This window comes from Sebastes umbrosus, chromosome 5 (genome assembly GCF_015220745.1).
Source record: "Sebastes umbrosus isolate fSebUmb1 chromosome 5, fSebUmb1.pri, whole genome shotgun sequence".
Taxonomy (NCBI): domain Eukaryota; kingdom Metazoa; phylum Chordata; class Actinopteri; order Perciformes; family Sebastidae; genus Sebastes; species Sebastes umbrosus.
The window spans coordinates 5,864,807-5,889,667 of record NC_051273.1 but is presented as its reverse complement, the minus strand read 5'-3'; the positions used below and the strand labels follow the sequence as shown (position 1 = coordinate 5,889,667).

At 39.5% G+C, this 24,861-nt stretch overlaps 1 protein-coding gene across 2 annotated transcripts in view; it reads left to right on the top strand.

The window, feature by feature from the left end:
• The window catches only part of rabgap1l (RAB GTPase activating protein 1-like), a 149,353-nt gene that overhangs the window by 29,623 nt on the left and 94,869 nt on the right, over positions 1-24,861 (top strand). For both annotated transcript variants that reach the window (XM_037769823.1, XM_037769824.1), the window contains exons 11-13: positions 3,644-3,758; positions 10,043-10,136; positions 13,223-13,373. In XM_037769823.1, the coding sequence (XP_037625751.1) occupies positions 3,644-3,758; positions 10,043-10,136; positions 13,223-13,373 (360 nt within the window). The remainder of the gene's footprint in view (positions 1-3,643; positions 3,759-10,042; positions 10,137-13,222; positions 13,374-24,861) is intronic.

Below are 24,861 nucleotides of genomic sequence, written 5' to 3'. Positions count from 1 at the left end.
TCTCAGAGTGTTTTCTGTGTCTGCTTCACTGGAAAATGTATTCGGTTTTCTGCTTTACTGGGAAACAGACCTAACAGGGCTGTAGGCTACATCACCTGTCTCAAGTTCAAGTTGATTCCAAGATTGAGTCCTGTCATTCTTTTTAATTTAACCTTCATTTATCCAGGCAAATCCAGACCATGGTTATTATAATAAAATAAAACTGAAACCAAAATGAAAATAATTTTTAGTAAACTGAAACTAAACAAAAACAATATCCTTTAATAAAAACTTAATTGAAACAATATTGCCTGGTCAAAAAACTAATAAAAATAAAAAAATAACCAAAATTCATTTCAGTTTTTAGTTTTTTACCTATAATATATCACTGCCGAAAAAAGTCAAATGTCAACTCTCGTGATATTGGACCATTCAATTCAACGGACTTGACATTCCAGGAGATGGCGCCGTGCAGCAATTGCTTCATAAAGTAGCCCGAAGATTAAACCTAAAACAATATGGCCATTCCTACACAGTCTCCAATAGGGCTGTGTTTTGGCAAGAATCTGGCAATGCGATACGTATCACGGTACAGGGGTTACGATTCAACATATTAAGATTAAGAATTAAGAATCAATACAGTATCACAAAACATAATACAAATTTGATATTTTCTTACACCCCTAGTCTCCAACCATGTATTTTATATGTAACAAAAAAAAAACTAAAACTACTGTAAAACTAAAATAACTCCTAAAAATAACTAAAATTAGCAAATGTACACTGAAAACTAGCTAAAAAATAATGCACAGCGAGCCGGTCATTGTTGTGAAATAAACCCTGACAGGGCGATGCGTCGGGTTCTGCTATAAAGAAATAACAGACTGTAGAATGCTGTAACTGACCAATCAGAATTGAGTATTCAACAAAGCCGTGTAATAAAATAAAATAAAAACAAATTGAAAATTCAAAACTATTATACAATACAAAATTATACAATCCCTGCAGGAGCTACATACATGTTTCTGCAAGTGATGGTTATCTAATGCTGGAAAATCAAAAAAGAAAAAACACTTTATAACTTTGTAAGCTTTTAAGATGATCAACTAAAAGCTTGAGGCAGCATCAGAGGTTAATGGAACCAACGGCAGAGAGTTATACCAGTGGTTTTCAAGAGCCCTTGTTTAATGACAACAGCTGAAAAATGCTTTGTAAAAGAAATACTGCTTGGTGATGTTACACAGACTTGCATTAACTGTTACGGCAGTCCTGTTATTTTGTGAGGTAAATTGATATTCATCTCATAGAATAACATTGAGCAGAGAGAGCTGTTCTTTCTTTATGCATCAACAATTTTGGATAAACTTTTTTTTCCCACTTCTTTCTTTTTCTTATTAGAAATCCACAATAGATACTGTGTTTGCACAGTGGGCCTTCTTCTTTCTGTCTCTGTCAGTGTTAATAATTCATCCCGTAGGGTTAACAATTTACCATGAGCCATAGCAAAGCCAACGTGTTACCTAAGCCTCCTCAGATTTTCTCTAAAAATAGGCCAGGCTTGATATTCTCTCCCAATTTGTGCTCTCATCACTGACTTGAGTTAGTCATTAGACGCCATGCGAGTGGGCAGATCAATGCAGCTCATTGATCCATTCTACCAGGTGGAGGAGAGAGGCAACGGCACTACAGTAATTGAAAAGACCAGAAATAAACGTCAGTAGCTTATGACACCCAAGGTCAAGTCTGCTGGTGTATTTGTCCTCTTGTGCATTTCTTCAGTCTATTATTATGGATTTCAGGAGTAGTCAAAAGCTATATTAAACATTTTTTACACCCTAGATTTCAAAACAAACTTGTTACAGTGATCATTGATATACTAAGTTTATATGACTAACACTTTTTTAACGGTACCTGCCCAGCAGAAACGGTGTAGTCGTCCTAGATCTCTACCTGTTGAATGCAAGTCAAGTATTCGCTTGGGTTTTATCCCTACTTTATCAACGCCTGAGTGAAAATAATTAAGTAATTCATTGTTTATTTCATTCATTTGAGTGAACGGTTCAAACACAACGTGTAATAGCGATACTTGTTACCCGGAGAGGTTGGAAGGTGATATACGTTTTTACCTAAAAACCTGTGGAGATAACATTAGCAGAGTGCGTTAGCACATCATTAACTAGTGTTAGCACTATGCTACGCTACTTACTGAAGGTATACTGAATGTGTGCCTTTTTATTTTTGCTTTTTAATCATTGCAAGTTAACAGTGAATAAAGACCTACCCGGCTTTACAGGAGCAGTGTTGTTCCTTAATTTCATTGTCCTCTGTCTCAATCACCAGGTGATAATGGTTCACTTTTACACTGTGATCTGTCTGCTTCTATCTTTATATTTGTAACCTGTTTTTGCTGCAGAATCAGTTTGACATCCTGATATATCCTACAAACACATATTGTAGACCCTTGTGTCTGCTTTTCTCTGAAATTGCTTTGTCGTTTTTCCAAAAATTAGCTTGATATTTATGCAGGGAATGCAGTTAGTGACAGCGTTGGCTCTATGGTAGCTCTGGCAGCTTGATGAAGTAGCAGCAGGGGGCGGGGCTTAGCGAAGGGTCAATTGATGGGCTGGTTTGCAAACTCCTTCCATCCCGTCTCAGCTGCTGCTGATGGTAGTGCTTTCCCTCTAGTTCCCCATACATGGCTCTTTTTCTTATACCGGTGTCATCTGATGGGACAGTGAGCTCTGGCCTGACCACCTGCTTGATCGATTCACACAGTTGGTCAATGTCAGGGCTACGGGTGATCGTGCTGATTGCCTTGTTGAGATTGACCCTCACTGCCAATCTCATACTGACACAAGAATACGTGTAGGTGTTCTCTCCGGAGCTGGAACTGCTGTCTGTCCTGGAGAAATGAGAACCGATGGTATGCTGGTTGGAGGAACTCTGTGCTATTCAACGTCTCTGTTGTTTCTTTGGCTGCCATGATATAGACGGATTCAACGGAATTGTATTGCTAGGCAACAGCTTGGGTCCATGTTTACTTCCTGTCAGCTTATGCCATTCACATATACTGAAACAGGAAATAAACTGGGACACATTTGTAATGTTTAAATTTGCTGTGAAATGGTCTATAGGATGTCCTTAATGCTGCAAACGAACATTTTCACACTAGATGATCCTCCTCCTCCTCCTCCTAGCTTTCCTGTGCTTGAAGGGCTACGTCATCTGCATATGTAAATGTGTTTAAAGCTCATCACTGCGCATCAATTGAGCCTCTCGAGCCCTTGCAGCACCTGTCTCCTGGCGCGGATTTACCCCAGTTGTTTGAGTCAATTTGTCAATGAATTGCCGTGCCTTGTTGGCTGTTAAAGGAACAGTTTGTAACAATTAGGGGGATCTATTGGCAGAAATGGAATATAATATTAATAACAATCTGCAACCTCACTGCTAGATGTCGCTAAATCCTACACACTGTTCCTTTAACTAGTAATATCTGATGTCCTATCTATGTAAGATTGTATATACTGTATTTTTGGGCATCATTGAGGTATTTTTTCTTTCAGGAGGATGATTTTTCAAATTTTCCAAAAAAAAATGTATGGAATTAATTCCAGTTTAGGATAAAATAAGGTCTGATCATGTGTGTTTGTGTGTGTGTGTACAGCAGGCACCAGAGAGGGTGGGTCAGAGCGATGCTGTGTATGAGGTGGTGAGTCTTCAGAGGGAGGCAGAGAGAAGCACTGAAGGACTGGCCCCTGAGGAAGAGGAGGCTGATGAAGGTATGGATGTCTCTCTTTTTTATTCTCCCTCTTTCTCTTGTCAGTTGCTTGGTTTCTATCTCTCGTACTCTTCGTTGAGTTAATCATATGCAATATACACGAACTATGCCACCGTACATAATCACCAATAATGCAAATTCTTTAAATCTTTGAAAAGCCAGTGAGGATTTCTGTCTCTGTACATCATTGATAAGATGCCAGAATTCTTCATCAGAATGCCTTCCCCCCCAAATACACACACACACACACACACACACACACACGCACGCATATATATACATATATACACACACACACACACACACACACACACACACACACACACACACACGGGCGCAACATAATTTGTCTTCAAAATCTTGCATGATTGAAAAATGCGACCTCACATTGCATAGCGCTGTACAAATCTCTCACTGCCATTAATATCGGAGTAAAACGAGACGTTTCTGTAAACCATCACCGGCCCAACAAAGAAAATAATTGCTTTACCACAAATAGCTTATCGGAGGGAGAATTTGCTTTACATTCCACATATCCAGCATTTCTTTTTTTCTAGGTGGCCTGAACGCCTCATCTAAATGAGATGATATGTCCAGATATTCAGTCTAAAATAGAGGTTCACCGACACACACCTACTCTGTGTTTTTTTTATAGTAAGGCCTTGTCACAAGCACATGTGTGCTATTCATTGGCTGACATGAATCAACTGTGAAGTTTCATTTTGTTTAGGCACATAAACATCGGCAGGGTTGTGTGTACATGTGTGTGTTTGAACATGTGTTTATGTGGGTCGTGTGTAAGTGAGTGTGGCAAGGCATGTGATAACGGCAATGTGTATATATTATGGGGAATGAGTTTGAGTGTGTGTTTGCATATGTGTGAAAGAAAATGCATCTATTCTGTGTGTTTTACAACAGATTTAGTGTGTGTGTGTTTCATGGTGAGCAGCAGTGGCTGCAGGCAGAATCTCAGGGGTTTTGATAGCTATTTGTGTGATTATGCACGCTTGTGTGTGTGTGTGTGTGTGTGTGTGTGCTCGTGCGTCAAGCGTGAGTGGTTTTGTGTGGAGCCAGCCGGTCCCAATCCTGTTAGGGCTTGTTGGCTTATAGCACTACAGCACTGCAGTGTCAAACTACCATCAAACAACCCCCACACAACCTTTTTGGGGGAAATGACCTGCCTTTCGTCAGTCAAGCAGGCCGATGATCTTCCTAACCAGCCGAATAGTGCCAGGTGTTTAAATGTGACATTACGGCTGCACAATTAATCAAATATTAACATGATCATGATTTTGGCATTCCACAATAAATGAACATGATCTACTGAGATACTGACATTTAAAATGTGTGCTGCTATAAATCAGGTGCTTCCCTGAACTATCAGCCAGCCACCAGGGGGTGATCAAGATGTTATGGCTTCACTTTTGGGAAGCTGTCATGCTGCTGCGAGCGCACCATGCAGCGGCAGCTTGTGAAAACCTTTCCTGAATGTTGCGGCTGCAGTCCAGAGTAGAAGAGTAATATATTGTAGAGCACATGGGCGAAACAAAAAAAGCACTGAATTCAGGTGAAGAAAAACCTTATTTAAAGTCTTGCAAAGATTTGCACATTAGCAGGAATGTAGCACGACATTAAAGTGAAAGCAGTGCTCTGTTTATTTGATTTTGGATAAATAAGTTTCGATACGATTCTATTTTGCTTCGAGCAGATGCACTGTGAATTAGGACCAGTCTTATTATTTAAATATTTGTACATTAGCAGGAATGTAGCACAACATGGAAGTGAAAGCAGTGCTCTGTTTATTTAAGTGTGAAAGTGCAATAAAAATATTGTGTCCCTAAATTCTATGAATAATAATGATGAATAATCGTTATCTCAATATTGATCAAAATAATCGTAATTATCATTTTGGCCATAATCATGCAGCCCTATATAACAATATAACAATGTGACAATATGAAGGAAAAGTACAACAACAAAAAAAAAAACAATTACAACTTTTTTTTTTCAACCACTACATTTGGCACCAACCACCATCATTCAGAATAGAGTCACTTATCAAACCATGTTACTTGTGATAATTAGAGCTGCAACGATTAATCCATTAGACGTCAACTATTGAATTAATCACCAAATATTTTGATAATCGATTAATCGGCGTATTTTTTTTCTTTTTTTCTTAAGAAAAAAAAAAGTCTAAATTCTCTGATTCCAGCTTCTTAAATGTGAATATTTTCTGGTTTCTTTACTCCTCTATGACAGTAAACTTAATATCTTTGAGTTGTGGACAAAACAAGACATTTCAGGATGTCATCTTGGGCTTTGGGAAACACTGATCGACATTTTCACCATTTTATGACATTTTATAGACCAAACAACTAATCGATTAATCAAAAAAATAATTAACAGATTAATCAACAATGACAATAACAGTTCGTTGCAGCCCTGATATCAATTCTCTGTAAGTGTCTTCTGTCTTAACACACTGAATTCATTAAATTTTAAACATAACCAGTTTAGGTGACAAGCCAGAACGGAGCAGATATTTTCCCGTCAATAATGGCAGGTATGCCAGAGGGATGGAGGCAAAACAGCAATAACATTAAAAGCACCAACACTGGCTGTTAGACTCCAGTGGTTTCCAAACATGACCCAGTTTCAGCCCGCTAATATAAACAGGACTGGCATTTCCACCTGGCCAGTGCCTCGGCTGTGCAGGTGTCGCAGATTAGGTCTGGCCACAATTCAGACTGCACGCTTCATAATGTTGGTTTGGATAAAGGTGCCTGTATTTCTGTGTTCATTTAGCGCATGTGTGTGTGTCTGTGTTTGTGTGTGTGTGTTTGTGTGTGTGTGTATGTGTGTGTGTTTATCACTTCAGTGGATTTACTCCTTCCAAGTTTCACAGTGTGTGGAATATTGTTTCATAGCAGCTAAATTAATTGAAATGGAGATCATCCCATGGACTGAAATATTTTAATTATCAAAATATGCATGAAAAACACGGAAATCTACTAAATGACTGTATTATTTATTATACTGTATATAAGCCAGTATAAAGAAATATCCTTGGTGGATGTTACTCAGGTTAATTAGTCACAGAAACATCAAACATTGGAGGCTCCTCTTCATCTCATTCTGTGGATTCTCTCTTTTCTTTGCCACCGTCAACACGCTTCTACTTTTTCATCTTGAAGCACAAAAAGGTGTTAACAGAGTGGGAGGCAAAAAATTGTCGCCCAAAGTCACGAGTTAGCCGCCAAGGCTGGAGCTGACGGCTTTCAGCTGGCACTGTGGGAGCTATTCAGAGGGCTTTTTCTATAACGCCCCTCTCCTCCCCCAGAGCTGAAAATTGGAGGCGCTCAGGGCCGTGGAGCTGGAGGTCAGCCTCATTGTGTACAGAAATGAATACACTCCCAGTGTAGATGCCACCGCTGTGAGCGCACACACATTCAATTCATGTGGATTTTTTTTTTCTTCTTCTCGGAGGCTGCAATGTGGAAAATAGGCCTGAAGCTGACATCTCTTTTTTTTGTTTTCTTTGCTTTTCCTTTCACAGCAGGCTTTGTGATTGTTGCTTATTGTGTTTTTTTGTTACTCTTCCTTATATACATGGGCGGGCACACACTGTGTGTATGAACTCTATGTTATGGTCTCATATACACTCATACAGACTCTGTTCACACGCATGCATATATCCATACAGTCCTTCTGCTTTATCATTTATAACTGGAACCATATTGTATCTGCATAATACTGTTATTCAAATGTTTTTATTGGGTTTTCAAACCTTTACACATAGTACATTATACAGTATGCCAACATCCGCATCCCACCCATCCCACCCCCCTGAGAGACTGGCCAACGAAAGACAAAATAATAAAATAAATGATTATTATTATTATTATTATTATTATGATTATTATGATTATTATAATACTACTACTACTACTACTAATAATAATAATAGTGTAGTAGTAGTAGTAACAAATATTTTAAAGAATGTGAATAAAACAAATAAAGGAAAAGAAAAAAAAAAAGGTAAAATAAATAGGTAAAATATATGTTTTATTGGGTTTTCAAACCTTTACACATAGTACATTATACAGTATGCCAACATCCGCATCCCACCCATCCCACCCCCCTGAGAGACTGGCCAACGAAAGACAAAATAATAAAATAAATTATTATTATTATTATTATTATTATTATTATTATTATGATTATTATAATACTACTACTACTACTACTACTACTAATAATAATAATAATAATAATAATAATAATAATAGTGTAGTAGTAGTAGTAGTAACAAATATTTTAAAGAATGTGAATAAAACAAATAAAGGAAAAGAAAAAACAAAAGGTAAAATAAATAGGTAAAATATATGTTTTATTGGGTTTTCAAACCTTTACACATTGTAGATTATACAGTATGCCAACATTTATTATATATAAAATAATAATAATAATAATAATGGTAGTAGTAATAACAAATATTGTAAAGAATATAACTTAAAAAAGGAAAAGAAAAAACACATGGTGAAATAAATAATAAAATATTCTACAACAATTCTATGCAGTTATGGTTATTAGTTACAGGCAGTTATATTTTTTGTTGTGTAGATATTATTATAGTAGTCCAGGAATGGTGGTATTTGCGAAATACAACACTAAGAGACAAGAGGAACTTGATAAATTCAGTACACTGCTGTCAAATACGAGGTCAAAAAACAAAGTGCAAGACAGAGTAAAGGACATTAATGTCAAATTTAAAGGATAAAATTACATTAAAATTGTGTAACATATTAAAGGGGGGACATCTTCATGGCACTAGTAGGGAATTTCTGCTCACTTTAATGTAGACCAAACCAATCCACTAGTGGCTCCTTCAACATCAGAGAGATCCTATTTGAAAGTAATCCTGCAGTGAATCCACAGCCCCTCTCCAGATTAAAAGGTAACAGTAATGGCCCTCGTCTTCACGGTTTCTTTCATCACCTGGTAAGTTGTCAGTGGCATTGGACTCACGCTTCCTCGCCACGTGGCCTCAGCCAATCTGAGGACAGAGGCAGCAGCTTTGTGCTGGGTCTGAACCGTTTGAAAGGGCTCATCAAGCATTTATAAAGACCTGAAAAGCTCCTGCTGAGGCTGTGGGGATGTATAGGAGCAGCAGTGCATTGAGCATAGCGGCTGCATGTTCTGGAAGAAAATGTCTTAAGTCATTATTTAATGCCAACGCTTTAGTAAAGCCTTCAGTGGGAGTGAATGATGCCTTTGAGGGCTGTTGCTGTTTGGATTTGTTGTTGAGATATCAGTGAAACCTAAAGCCTTGCCCTGAGAAGTTCGTTGCCACCATTGGTTTTTTTTTTCAAGTCGCAGTCTCCTTCTCACTGTGTACTATGTGCTGGACGCACCGTGTGAATCTCTGTGTGGACTGTGTGAGTGTGTGTGTGTTTGTGTGAGTTTGTTCCAGTGGGTGGCCTCAGTGTGCGGATCAGTTCATCTCTCCAGCAGCCGAGCAGGCCAGACGGTCAATTAGTGCTCCTGCATCTAAACACAAGTGGTTCGCTGTGCTGATTGCCTCTTGTCTGCCTCACGAACCACCAGACAGAAGAACAGCTATAATGGAAAGTGTAGGCACCGCACAGGCACTCCTTCTACCATTTGACTGTGTGCCATCAATATTAACAGGTTTTAAAATGTGCACAGACATCTTGAGGGGCTGTTGCTCTAACCTGAAAAAAGGGCATCCAGCTACAGCTACGAAGAAAGGGTGTTTTAGTCATTGTTTGAATTATTAAGACAGAGAAAAGTGTAAAAATGATATATATATTTATAGGATTTGAGGACATTCTCGGCTTATCCTGGACCGCAGTAGTTTATGCTACTTTGTAAAATAAAATAAAACACTTACAATCATGAGGAAGAGACATGTATTCCATATTATAAATCATACTACATGGGTTAACTTCTTACCTTTCCTTCTCTTTTGGAAAACAGATTGAATTGATCCCTCTCACATAGCCGCCACTCTGATCTGAAAGATTCCCATGTCTCCTCCATGAGGTTAAAATAGTCACGATTCTGATGAAACATCCTCAAGGCCAAACAATGTGTCCTGTTGTCATTGAGCACATAGACAGCTGAACACATTCAGTCATAGATGATGTAAAAGGTCTTGTCAACAAGGTGTGGATGTGGACAGAGGTTACAGATACCAGGATTCATCCATTCATGCTCTGAATGTCTGTTGATCTCTGGATGTGTTTGTGTTTCCCTCAGATAGCGACAGTGAAATCTCCAGTGGGACAGGAGATGTTTCCAAAGACTGTCCTGAGAAAATCCTGGAGTCCTGGGGAGGAATCCTCACTAGATGGTAAGGCTGTAAAACAGACAGAAAAACTGAGAAGTTGAGAATGATTAAAATGTATTAAATTAGATGGTGGCATCTAAAAGAAGAAATAGTGGAAGGTATAGAGAGAGACAAGAAGAATTGGAGATAAAAAGTGGGAATACTGGAGATGGTGAGTTTAGAGGTGAATGGTTCAGAAATAGAGGGAGATGGCCATAGATGCAGGGAATGTGGAAATACTGTACCCTCAAATTAAATTAATTTCAGAGATTGGAGGGGAGTGTTTCTAGCTGTATCAAAAAATCTAAGGCTATATTTTGGTTTAAAAAACCTGTACAATATGGCAATTTGTTGTAAAGAGCATACATAAATCATAGTGATAAAAATCAAGACTTATAAAATATATTCAATACAGTCATGAACTAGTGCAGTCACATTAACCGCAATATTGCAATACCGTGCTATTGACAAGTCAACAGCAGGGGATGGCAATCAACCGCCACAACCGCTGTGTTCATGTTTTTTTCTTTTTTTAATTCTCTGCAATGGGAGCGCCACATATTTATGCTGCGTTTCAAACGCCAGCAGTGTGACGAGGCACCGAGCGTCTATAATGCACTGAGCGCTGCACGTTTGGTGTTTTTTCTGGTCACAGAGAGTTGAAAAATGTTCAACCCTGGGTAAAGCGCTGCGCTCGTCACTTTCCCTTTTTACCCACCTGTCCAATCACAATGGAGGAATGGCGGGACAAATACTAAAAAGATCAGCACTTGTAGCCTACATGTACTTCTGTGGATATTCCGTATCATAGCAACCAGACACAACCAAAGCATCTCAGCTGACAAAAATGCTGCGCCTCATTGCCATTCTGAGTTCTATTTCACAATAAAGCTTATTTATATAGCACTAAAATCAGGATAAATGAAGTAATTTGCAAAAAAAAAGGCAATAATATCGCATATCGTGCTGTTGAGCCAATCATTGTCACCGCGGGGGAAATTCCTTCACTGCGACAGAAAATCAAGCCGTTAAAAGGTACTGTACATAAGCAGTGCCTAAGAAGATCTATGATTTATGCAAGTAACTTGTGAATGAATTACAGCAGCAGCAACTTCTCATACAGGATACAGCAAAAAAAAAACAGAGTGTAAACAGAAAATGGAGCGTAAACCAGTTTAAATATACGACCAGGGTCATAAATGTAATTACGTCAAACATGAATTTTAGCTCTTCATCTTGTGCAAAAGCACTGCAACATGACACGTTGATGCTGAAAGGTGAATCGGGCTGTAAATCTTACAGCACAGGGCCGGGGTCCCTTGATTGTTTTATCATCCCTCTTAGTATGTAAAACAGCTCCCTTCAGATACAGCCATTAATTTACCTACTCTAACACATACAGTCATCATTCTAACACTTTGTGCTTTTACAACAACCAGCGTTGATGCATACAGCTTTAGGTGTGGCATGATTAACTGGATGAAAGATGAAAGATGTTTCTGGCTTTTTCATTTGATTTCACAGCCTGTTTTTCTTGCTGTTGCATCAGCACAATGAAGTGAAGTAGTTTATCGGGAAATTGCTTTCATATGGCCTCAATAAATGCATTATGATGAGATTTCAAGCATCATTAAAAAGAGCTGACGATGTGTTTTCAAACAAGCAAGATATTTCCTCATGTGGGAGAACTCTTACAGCAGAATACTTTACTCTAATACACTACAGTATTGTACTTGGCACTGTAGTTAGTGTAGTAGATACAGTAATACTGTACTCAATATGATATTTAACGAGGTAGGTATTACTGCAGTACTATTCTGCAGTAGGCAGGCTGCCAGGTCACAAACTTTCTCATTTTACAGCTAAACAGTACACTACAAGATGTTTCTGAAAACATTTGAGGTGAGAAATAGACATTTCAGTAACAGAATATTGATTCATATTCTATCAACGCTGCCCAGTTTGACCATTTGCTCAGAGTTTGCTAGCGATTGACAGCTGCTCAGAGACGGCAGACTCCAGCTTGACTCTGATTGGTTGTTTTCCTCCGGTCTGTGAAATCTTACAGATGGCACATGATTTTTTTCAGATTACCTGTCTCATGCACTATTGTCAGGATATAGAGATCGTTTTATAGGAATAACTTTTTTAATCATATTTGCTCCATTTCTACCCACTGCAGCTTTAACGGACACCTTTACTCAATACTGAAGTTCATACTGTAATTCAAGGGTGTTTGAATGAGGCAGTGAACCTAGAGCTGCTTTAGTAGACATGAAGAAGAACCATAGCAGGAGTCTGTTGTTGCACTGGGTAGCTCCCATTGTAGACGTTTGTACCAGCAGGGCTCAACAATAAGGATTGCCTGCTTGCCCGCGGCAAGTAAAATGCCACGTCGGGCTAGTAAATCTAGCAGGTAAAAAATAATTAAACACAGGTTTTTTCCGGAGCTGATAATGGAAGTAGCTAAGGAGTGAGCCATCTCGCTTCCTTCTCATCTCTGTTGAGGGTTAAACATGTTGAGCACCGATTGGGCACTTGCGAGAAAATGGCGGCGGGTAAAGACAAAGTTTATGAGCTGAAGCGCAAGCAAGCATTTCAATTATCCTCAAAACAGGTGTTTAGTTGGGTGGCGCTAGAGGATGTGGGCTAAACTCCAGATTAATTTATTTAAATAAAGATTAAACATGGCAATTAGCTTTGGTCTTATTTGGTATTTGATAACCGCTAATTAATAAAACAATTTGTACAGGGGAAAGTAAAAACTGATATATGGTAAGTAGATTTCTGACCCCGGCAAGTGGAAAAAAAACATTAACGTTGAACTCTGACCAGTACGAATAGGTAACTAGATGTACTTATTATACTATAATTAATAACTACTTTGTTATGAAGTCAAAGTAATGTTCATGTTTAGTGCATCATGAATACTTCAGTGCGACAGGCGTATAACTGTGCACTTGATTGACTCGATTAGTCTTCAAACTGTCACTGTACAAAAAACAATTATCAAATCTGTCCAGCTGCGCTTCACATTAATATTTAAATTGGCTGAATTGGATTAAGTGAGATTATGACATAATGGATTACCTCTGCGTGTTGTGTATCAGGCACGGGAACCTGTCCACTCGTCCGAAGGGTTTGCCCTCATTGGTTCGCAGTGGCATTCCCGAGCCACTCAGAGCTGAAGTCTGGCAGCTGCTGGCAGGTTGCCACGACAACCACGACATGCTTGAGCACTACCGCATCCTCATCACCAAGGTAAACGCACCCACTACACACAAACACACACAAACACACACACACACACAGACAGACAATGGAGGGACAACTGCTTATGACAAGTCGCATTTCTCATATTTTTTTTGTGTGAGTATGTGAGGTGATGCAAAACATGTGCAGGATGTTTGCAGACTGCTTAACTTCCACTTCCAAACAATTTTTTTTTTATCATGCCCTGATCTGAGGGCTGACAGGCCAACTGCAGGAAGTTTGTAGAAAACGAGCAATTTGGATGAATTTTGAGCAGATTTCCTGTTATTTTAGGAACTTTTAATACAAATCACTGTCTGTATTATGTGTTTTTGTTTTTATTTTAAGTTAATTGGCTTATTTGTGAACGGTTATGATATCATGTCACTATGATGAAAATAAAGTGGGAAATATAATATTATGATAATATATTGTGTGTACCGATGTGCCAACATCATCGACAGCATAGCTGTTCCTCTGAACTGTGCGTCTCTCATTTAGCTGTGACATTTAAATACACGTGGTGCTGTCCTCGGGAGTATTACAGCTCATGTCGGCCCTTTGGCCTCCCGGAGAGCTTGTAAGAATTCAAAGTGATTTTTTGGACCTTTAGTATTTAACTGTTGGGTGTTCTTCAGGCTGCGTCCAACTTCACATATAATCTACTTGGTGCAGTTTGACTGTTTGGTAGGTTGAGTTTAAGGTGTTGAAAATGCTGCCATAGAGGTGAGCATCAAACTCTGGTGCACCGACACTTCCTGAATATTGGATTTGGATTTGGATTTGGATCTGGCACTGATACTGACTATGGTTGCTTTCACACAGTTAGTTTGTTTCATAGGATGAGGACCAAAGGACCACGAGGACTCATTGGGCCTCATGCAGGAAGCGACATAAGAACAAATTTATTTTTATTTTTGTTCGCATGCACCATTTACCATTCGTTACCTATGCTAATAATAATGCTAATAATAAACAATCAGCTACACCCCTCAAATTTATGATCAAGTGGGATTCATCATTCAGCACACGGTAAGAGCAGATTTGAATAGTTAAGAACATTTGGTGCATCCAACTTCTCTTATTTGTTTCTCTTTACAGAAAATTAAGAGAAAATATATAAAATAATTTTAAGAGAATATTGCTGCATGAGGCCCATTGATTGGACAGTTTTGGCAACTGTCATCCTGCATTATCAGTCCTACACAGACCCTTTGACAGTTTACAGTATACACAATTTTTTCATTTTTTTGTCCTTCTCCAAAATGACTTAAAACTTGGGCAAGGCAACAGTAAACCTGTCATCCAAACCGGGTGGCACAAACACCCAAATTGTCCTATGCCGATATATTATAGGCAACCACCAGTAAGGTCATAGTTGAGGTTATAGTTGAGGTTGAAGGTCAAAGCTTCAACGGCCAGAGAGCAGAAATGGAAAGATTTTTTCCATTGACATAAATATTGAAATGGAATCGAGTAGCAAGCTATTAAACAGTTATGACCTTTTATTGCTACACATTTTCAAACACTGTATTAGTCAAATTAAGTAAGACACTGCTGTTAATTATGAGTTGCACTGCATGAGACTACAGCTTTATGTAATGTTGCCCTATGGAGGCCCCTTTGAGTTGGTTATACTGCATGATTATGATAAAGATAACAATCCATCATTGTCTAATCCAGTAAATATCTATTACTTTGCTTGACATGTTGATATATTGATGATTTCACAAATACATTATTAATGCCTTAGTGTCATGTTATCGGTATTAAAGCTCTAGTTATCTCTCAGAGCGCTCGAATTACAATCTGCTGAAAGGTTATTATGGAATTTTTGCCCAATGATGTCAAAAATATACTGCCTACTGAAGCTTTAATCTTTTTATAGTTTTTTCAACTAAAGCTGGCCTTGCTATGCTAGTTTTCTATAGTTTTCAATCTTAGTAAAACTAAACTTTCCAAATGTGATCAAGCAGTTGTGCAAACAAGGTCTGTGACCTGTCTTTGGATTTCTAGCGAGAGATTTGTAAACCAGCAGGTAGAGTGACAAAGCCCCACTGGACCAGACAGCAGCAGCAGTAGGAGTAGGAGGAGGTGATATAAACACGCAAAGCTTTTATGGATAATGCAATAGTCTTTCTTTTTGCCGCACGGAAGCGGGTGAAACTACCTGCCTCGATCAATAGGCAGAGAGAGAGAGAGAGAGAGAGAGAGAGCGAGAGGGGGACGATGGAAAGAAGAAAAATGGGGAGAGGGAGGAATGTGGACCTATAAATTTGAGGTTGTAGTCACTGAAGGAGAATTGGAGAAAAGGATTGTGTGTAAACGTCAAGAGAGCTGGCAGATTTCTGTCTTTCCTGAGTCACATATCTTTAGTTGTCTTTCACCTACTGAGTAAATTTCTCTCTTTGTCTTTCTCAATCTTTCAGTTTCTCTCACCATCTTTATCTAGTAAATTGGGACCGTTTTTCTTTTGCTCTTTTATATCCCATTTCTCTACCTCGCTCTCGCTGTCCTTCTTCCCCCTCTCTTCTTCCCCCTCTTCTTACATAAGACCAAGCTTCTGTAGTTCAGCTCATTTATTCTCATTCTGGTGGCTGGGCCATGCCCACATCCTCTGTCTTGCTGGAGTAGTGATGGTATTGATAGGCGGGTGGCCGGGCTATTAATAGCTGCACCAAATGAATGGAACTGAGGGGAGATGGAGGAGGGAGGGAAAGAGGGAAGAGAGGCGAATGACAGCAACGGCGCGGGCGATGTGGAGCTTATTAATGTCTGTTGTCTGGGCTCAGTGACGACGTTAATGCTGATTGAATTTTAAGTAATTGGACTGTCGTCCTTATGGAAGAGGTATCGTAAATCAGCGCTGTTCAGGCGCTTTGTTAGTGACCCACAGCCAATGGGTGTTAAACCATGTGTGGGTTCTAGTCCTGAACCTACATATCCAAAACAGATTTCTGTTTTCTTATTGTACTTGGTGATTGAACTAATTTTAATTGTGATTTTTGAGTTGTAGAATCATAAAAACGATACACCATATCCAACGATTTAGTTATACAGTGCATTGTTTTTCCAGTGGAAAATGAGCAGCAGCATATACAGTAGGTTCTATATTCAGAAAGGTGAAAAAAGATCAGAAAGTGTGTTTTTCAATATGTGCATAAAACTGGCAACTTTGTCCTATAGCAGCTCCCTCTCTCATTGTAAAGGTCTTAAAAAGTCAGATGTTAATCTTAATGAAACTATCAGACACCCTGACTGAAATGTCCTTCAGCCTTCTGTATTTCACCCTTGGGAATGAATCCTGTGCACTTCTTCTCTAATATAATTTACTGTAGCAGGTCCATGTTAATGACACAGCAAAAAACATTCTTTAGATAGAAAATAGAGAAACGATTGCAGCATTTCTTATCAAATCTATCTTAGCTTTTTAGTTTGAGCCATGTTCAGACAAGCACTTTAAATGTTTTTTTGTCAGTACAAGTCCTATATGTATGTGATTTTAAAATGTGATTCAGATCACATCTGATTTTCTGTCACCCCGTGTGACATGACATTGACGCTAAACGAACTGGGAGGACAGACAGCATGAGAATATAGAGGTCTGAACAGATAAAGATATTTCATGTCCTTGAGAAGAATTGAGTAACAGCCAAACGTTTGTATTACTAATTTTGACATCTTGAGTTTGTGAGCTTATTACATGCATGCCCGTGCTGTTACTATGACGACCAGTGTTATAATGACAGCAAATGATTGTATAGTTTAAACACAAAAATGTGAACTGGTCTTTTGTAGATTAGAGTGTGGACGGAACTGTTTTTCTCTTGTCCTGCCTGAACACAAAAATGTGTTATGTTCAGTGTTCAACTACAAATGTACATGGATTGGTCATTATAGACACACAGATGCACACACAGACCTACACCCTTGCGGTTGACTCATTTCGATGGGTGTTTGGTTTTACTTGGCGATACCTTAAGATGAGGTACTGCCTACTCATAAGCCGTTTTCGTGCCAAACAGTTCTGAAATGACCGGAACTGCCCACTGGGGAGCTCCCCTGAGAACTACATACCTTTAAGTTGCAGTAGGCAGAATATTTTTGGCATCATTGGGCAAAAATTCCATAATAACCTTTAAGCATATTGTAATTCAAGTGTTCTGAGAGATAACTAGACTTCTGCTCCTCTTCATGACTCTGTTTTCAGGCTTTAGAAAATCTAGCCCGTGACGGGAGACTTTGACCGATCACAGGTAATTTCAGAGAGAGAGCGTTACTATTGGCTGTGCTCTGGTCATGTGACAGGTACTTGGCGTTCCTTCAGGCCATCTCAAAATGGGTGCTGGGTAGGGATGTCACGAGAACCGATACTTTGGTACCAAGTCGATGCCAAAATTCTAAAAACGTGGCATTACTCTTTTTCTACAGTCCCAAAGGTAACGTACGATGCCTGTAATCAGGGTCCGAAATTAACAAGCGCCAAATGCAGGTGGATTTTCCGTTTGGCGAGTTACTCTCTGAAGGCTTCTGTCCTCTGCTCTCTGTGTGTAGGAGTTTGACACACACAGCAGCGCCTTCGAGATGTTGGGTTTGTTTACCTTTTTCAGAGATCCTTTATTAATTTGTTTGAGAAGAGGATTCACTCGTGGGGGAAAAAACAGAACTGAACTGAATTTCTATCTTTTGTTGTTTCAGTTGACAGTGAATTTAAACTACTGCTTGCAATATGATGATATATATAGGGAGAGTGTGTGTGTGTGTGCGTGTACAGCCTCTGCTGTTTTCTTACGGTCATTGAGCTATACCTGAGGAATAAAATCTCATAATTTTTCTCTTTTTTTTTTACTGTGGTATCGAAATTGGTATACTAGATTTCTGGTATCGTGACATCCCTAGTACTGGGTCACAAACTTTCTCATTTTACAGCTAAACCGTACATAAATAAATAAATCATGTTGCGAGCCTCCAAAGTGATGTTGTCACCTCTTGAGGAGTCCGTTCCCAAGGTGAGAACCACTGGGTTAGACTAACTCACTGAGCATTTAGCAGCATGTGGCCCGTGGCCGGCTAGCTTGATATCATAGATCGCTAGTGTCATGTTCAGTGTTGTACTGCTCTCATTTACAGTCATCACACACAGAGTCACATATACACACTCTGTCACACACACCGTGGCCTTAGGGCATCTGAGACATTCACAAATAACTTCTTTCTCGGCTGGCGCAGCACTGTGTTCGGGGTCGGGGTTGGGGGGCTGCTAGTGACATTTGAACAACCTTTTCGTCTCCCTAGAGCCGAACAAGCCCAAGGTGTGCCGCCTCGCTTGAACCCACAGCTTAAAAAAGCTCAGCCAGCTATTTCCAGGACTGCCTTTCCAACGACCATTCTCACTCCCAGCACAGGCAGTGTGTTAACAGAGGTCAGCATCTCTCCTAAGGTTGGACGGCTGTCATTAGAGGCCTGGAACAGAGGTTTTACCACAGCAGGCCGTAAGGAGCCTTATACTGTATGAAACTGAAGGTCTTCCAAGGAGATTGTTTCTCAAAGGGAATTGATTTTCTTCATTTTAAGTTTTCTGTTCAATACTTTTGTACAATCTCCCACCCTTTTCTCCCTGGCTAAACAAATTTATACCAGTGAGCAGGGTAAGATAATTTGAACTTAGAATTGGCACTGGCTTTTGTATATATTGTATTAATACAAATTATAATTCTTCTAGAGCACCATATTGAAACACTATACATTTAGATCAATGCATGTGTTTCTGGCCATTTAGATGTGCAGTAGGTCAAATGTCGCTTTCAGGAATTGATAAATGGAACTGAAGAGCATTTTTCTAAATAAATCCTTGTTATTATAATTTCTTTTTTTAATACGTTTCTTTTTTGTTTTTTATGAAGAAAGAAGTGGTGAGGACTGTAATATAATAATAATAATCAGCGAAAAGAAAAAAAAGAGAGGCACAGTTCAAAATGCATATAAAAGGGTTCAGACAAAAGAAAAAATTGTTAAGAGTGTAAGTGGTTATAACAATCCCATTTTTCCCTGTATTCATCCCCCTTCTCCTTTTGAACTCGAAGAGTGAAAGTAATTTTCTCCTTTGAGCGGATAGAGTTGATTATGCTCATAAGAAGGGCAACGGAGGGAGGGTTCCTTCAGAGCCAGCATTTTCTACTAGTTTTCTTACTAGCAGCCATAAAAATCTTCAAAAGGTATGCGTCGCTTTTACTGAGACCTTTAGGAATATTTCTTATGTACAAAAAGGTAAAAGAGAAATCAGGTTCAGAATCTGTGAGACTAAATGGCCCACTCCTTTCCAAAAATATTTAACATCTGGGCTACAGAAGAGTCTCCTGATACCAACCCTACATGCAGTATTGTGCCACCACTGTCTTTTGTTTGGGCACTGTGGCTGTGCAATGGCCCCAACCCGTCCTTCATCTTAATGCTTACTTGGACATATTGTGACCCCGGCATGATTACATTTGATAGAGAAATGCTATTCAAGCTTTTGAAATAGAGTGCATGGTTAAAGTTTTAAAAGGTTAACTTGTGTTAGTTGTTAACATTTTTTGTTCATTGTATCATTTTTCATTTATTTTCTGAACTTTGCTGGAATTCCCACCCGTGACCGGAACCTGCTCGGTTTAATTCTTTGCAAAGCATGTAATGAAATCGAAGAGCAAATTAGACCAAGGCTGTGAGGGGCTTTACATTCTGATGCTGAATCATATTGAGGCCAGGCGCCAGCTTAGCGATGACATTTAACGTCGGTGTACAATCAAAGGTAGCATCAGCCATGCAGCCAGGCTGGAATAATACTACACCCACGCCTGATAACCCACATAGAGATACATGGAGTACAATGTACATAAGATAGGCTGCCATGGTAACTGCGAGGGTCTATGGACTTCTCTCTGCTTGAAGTTGTCTCCATGACAATTCTGTGTCTCCTTTCGTCCTTGTCGCTTAACTTCTGCCTTAGTTCATCAAGTGCTTGATATTTGGATAATTGGAAACTGGGTAGGTGGGTGGCCAGCTACTTATGAATACACACTCCCAGATTTCACCTTGTACTTTTTCAACCTTCTGGCAACCACAGTATGTGTACACATGCAAGTAATAGTTTTCATTTTGAATAAAAACCTGAAAGCTCTACTGTCTAGTGAGCTGGAGAGCGCAAAGCATATTGGTACTCACAGGGACCGTTAACATTATATGGCTAGAAGCGTGCTTGTTTCTCTATCGATTAGAGTCACTGAAAATTATGTATCGTCTCAACTGATGATGCCACACAGAACCATTTATTTTTCTAAATAAAATGACATGAAAATAGTTATGTTATTGTATGTTTCAAATACATTGTTAGGATTATTAATGATATAAATACACCGTAGGTGCTCATTTGCCGTGACCAGATGCTGTATATAATGTGGACGTAGTCTCCGTGACGTCACCCATAGGTTTCTGAAGAGCAGTTGGGAAGAGTCGTGGCTAGAAGGTAAGGTGCAAATTGCGAGACTCTTGCGAGATGGTTAAGGTTAGGCATTGACCTTGAATGGTTAAGGTTAGGTACTGTATTGACCTTGAATGGTTGAGGTTAGGTATTGACCTGTAATGGTTAAGGTTAGGCATTGACCTTGAATGGTTAAGGCTAGGCATTGACCTTGAATGGTTGAGGTTAGGCATTGACCTTGAATGGTTGAGGTTAGGTATTGACCTTGAATGGTTAAGGTTAGGCATTGTCCTTGAATGGTTGAGGTTAGGCATTGACCTTGAATGGTTGAGGTTAGGCATTGACCTTGAATGGTTAAGGTTATACATTGACCTTGAATGGTTAAGGTTATACATTGACCTTGCGTGGTTAAGGATAGGCATTGACCTTGAATGGTTAAGGTTATACATTGACCTTGCGTGGTTAAGGATAGGCATTGACCTTGAATGGTTAAGGTTATACATTGACCTTGAGTGGTTAAGGATAGGCATTGACCTTGAATGGTTAAGCTTAGGATATATCGTCGGGCAATGAGTCTCGCGAGAGCTTTTTTCAAGTTTTCGTAATTTGAGGGTTACCTTCTAGACATGACCGTTGTGAAGCTCAAAGTGGGTGGCAAAATCTGGCAGTGACGACGCAGCCTAACTCGCGGCTAATCCAAAAATTGGCAAAGAGGTGGACTGTCGGTGGAGCTGAGGCGGGCTGGGTGACGCAGCAGAGCAAACAGCTTTCAGCTAGCGACCTGGTAGGGCACCCACCTATCACTAAAATGATGCCTTAATATAATTTAAACAGGGGAGTTATATACAAATTCACCCCCCGTACAGTTGTCGTGAACAGGGAAATTAGCTATAGCGTCCAAAACCGTTTTTGTACCAGGCTGTAAACATGTTTATTTCTGCTGTAAATGTAGGCATTTTAACATGGAAGTCTATGAGGATTGTGTTGCTTTTGGAGCTAGTCTCAAATGGCCAATTGAAGAACTGCAGTTTTTATCACTTCCGCGTTGGCTTCATTTCTCAGCACCGGAGGTTGCTGTTTGGCTGTGACATGCATATTGCTATTGAAGGACAACACTTTGATGATGTTGTTGTTTGCACCTCTACCAGACCTCACAGACCACAAAAATCCATCAGTTTAGTCAAATACATGCAGTGTAATCGAAGCCCTAAGTTGTTTTTCTTAGGTCTTCAAACATTGACATTTTAGAGATACAAGTTTTCCTCCCCCTAGCTGAAAATACAGTATGCATGCCTGCACAGACACACATCCTGCACATACATAAACATAATTCCTCTGGCTTAGCTGTGTGCCCTGCCACCAGTTTGAGGTCTCCCATCATTCATGGATGAAAAAAAATCCCCTTGAGGGTCTAGAGTCTTGTCAATCACAGCCTCTCACACAAAGACGCGGACACACACACTCCCCACTAGCCCATCCTGCTTCATAGTATCTGTAGGGACCAGCTGCACTGCATGGCCACACCACAGCCAAGCAACACCACTTTCATTCTCCCCTCCTTACAATATAGGTCTATTCACAGCACCCCTCCCATCCCGGCTCTGCGTGTGTCTCCACAACGCAGCCCTCCGGCTCCCATTCACATATCCATAGCAGGAACCCAGTAGGACACACTGCCTGTCTCTCACAGCTTCAGGAAAATCTATATCTGGAAAAGAAAAGCAAAAATTGGATCTGTCATTTCTGTAGTCTAATCATTTTGATTTATTAAGTGTAAAGTAATTATAAGACAGGGTTTATGTTGAATTCTAAGTGTTTATGTGTGCATGTAAGCGTTTCATTTAATGTAGAATTTCTTGCGTAGATGTAAATTAACATGCAATGCCAAAGGTGTGATAAATCATTTTATAAGTAAAGGTGTTGTAGCTGTAGCTGTGCGGCCATACAGTGTATCCACCATGTGTGTATTAGCATAGCCTCCTAGCCATGCTGACACTGATATGACAGCTCGGATTAAGGAGATCCAGCCTACAGCGTCTTCTCTGGTCACAACACTTCTGTGTCTCAGTCCTCATACCGACTGTAGCCTCAAAGCTAGAGTAGTGCTCTGCTTCTTCCTCTTCCTCCCCGCAGAGTTGCACTAGCTTGTGTCTCCTGATTCAATAAATGTACACAAATCTTCATGAACAATATCATTGACATTTTTATCAAGGTGTCGAGTACGTGATGTTAGACAGGATTTGTCCTGAAAGGGTATAAAACTTTTTATTATTTTATATTTTTATTTTATTGATTTATTTACAGTTTAAGCAAGAAAAAGCTTAAAGAAAAGACATTTAGCATGCTCAATAACATAGTACTCAATGTACCTGAACATACCGTAGCGGCACATAGATAATACAGGACAACAGGCCACTAAGCATTTCACATTTCTCTATGAGAGAAGTATTGCCTGTGTGTTAGTGGTGTTGAAAATGCAAATGCAAAAAATACAGCCATGACCTGCATTTTATACAATGTGATTTATTTAACAAATATCTATTTTAAGTAACGGCACAAAGACTTATTGTTTACTCTCAGCCTTTACAGATGCACAATACATCCTGACCTACATGGTGCAAGGACAATAGGTGCTACAGAATGATGAATATAAGTATCTTACCTGAGTGGTCAGACAGGGCTTCACTGCCATGTGCTGTGAGGTTAGATGAAGGTGATAGATGGTGATTTCAGTAGGCAGCCTGTCTGTCTTTGACCTTTAGTTCCTCTTTACCATACCAACTGCTGCAATCCCAGTGAACGCAGTAAACATGATGACATTGTGGAGGTGAACATATAGATATTTTTTCCTGTTACGGGTGTTCAGAATAAATTGTCGTCATGTGAAATGTGATAATAATAGCTGTTACTTTGTTTTCCACATGCTGTGAGCTACAGTAGCTCTTATCTTGACATTTGACATTTTCCCCTTCCCACGGTGTCTGCTTCATACATCTTCTCTCTTATATTGACCAGAAATAGAACGTGTCCTCACAACCATTACTTTCTAAAACAATAATCATAACTTGCTGCTTTTTTATTTTCATTTATTTTAGAACTTTTAGAACTTTTTACAAATCACATCCAGAGGATATCTTTTCTTTGACCAGTCTACAGTAACTATATGGAGGAGATGTTAATCATTTTAGTGCAGGACTACCCAGACTTTTACGATCTGTCCCACAGACTATTGTACTTGCTTCACCCTTTCCATCCAAGAACGTCACAACATCTGTTTGAAAGATCCAAGATTTGACACAGTGAAAATCGAGCAGTAAAGCTACCGTGAGGGATTTACGGTGCTGGAAACACATTTATCTTTGTTTTGACTTTGTTGAGTTTAATCAGATAGGCTAACTGCTAAATCACCACAATTTCATCATCATCGTCATCGCAGCACACAGATTTTTGTTGCTTAGTAACGGCAAGTGCGACAGGAGCGCAACCTCCCGAGCACCTTGGATAAAAGGATGAAAGCAGCAAGGCTGGCGTTTTCCACACGTTTTTAGATGCAACATTGGAACAGACCCTTAAACAACTAACTTATTCTTCTGCTGCTGCTTCTTCTTCTGCTGCTTCTGCTGCTTCTTCTGCGCCATCAACTTGGGAACTGAATCCAGACAAAGCTTGTCCCACAAATAAATACTGGCTTCTGCCTGCTAAGCTGGTTTAGTGTTGGTCCGTTGGTGGTGCTCGCCGAATGTTTGTATTCAGGCAGTGAACCAGCTCTAATCTGCCTCAATAACCACCTATCCCTCCATATTCCCAACCCCTAGACTCTTGGACAAGAGGTTTGTCAGTGATCAGAGCTGCAGAAGCCACTACATTTCAGATTTTACCCTTCAGGCAAATTACATGACCTGGAATTCCTTGACAACCAACTAATAAACAAAGCACCTACATTCATACAAAGAAAAATAAATCACAATCTAATGGGGTTTAGTTGCTGAGTAAAGTCTGAGAGGGTGCTTCTGAAGTTAGTGGAGATTAATAATTTGT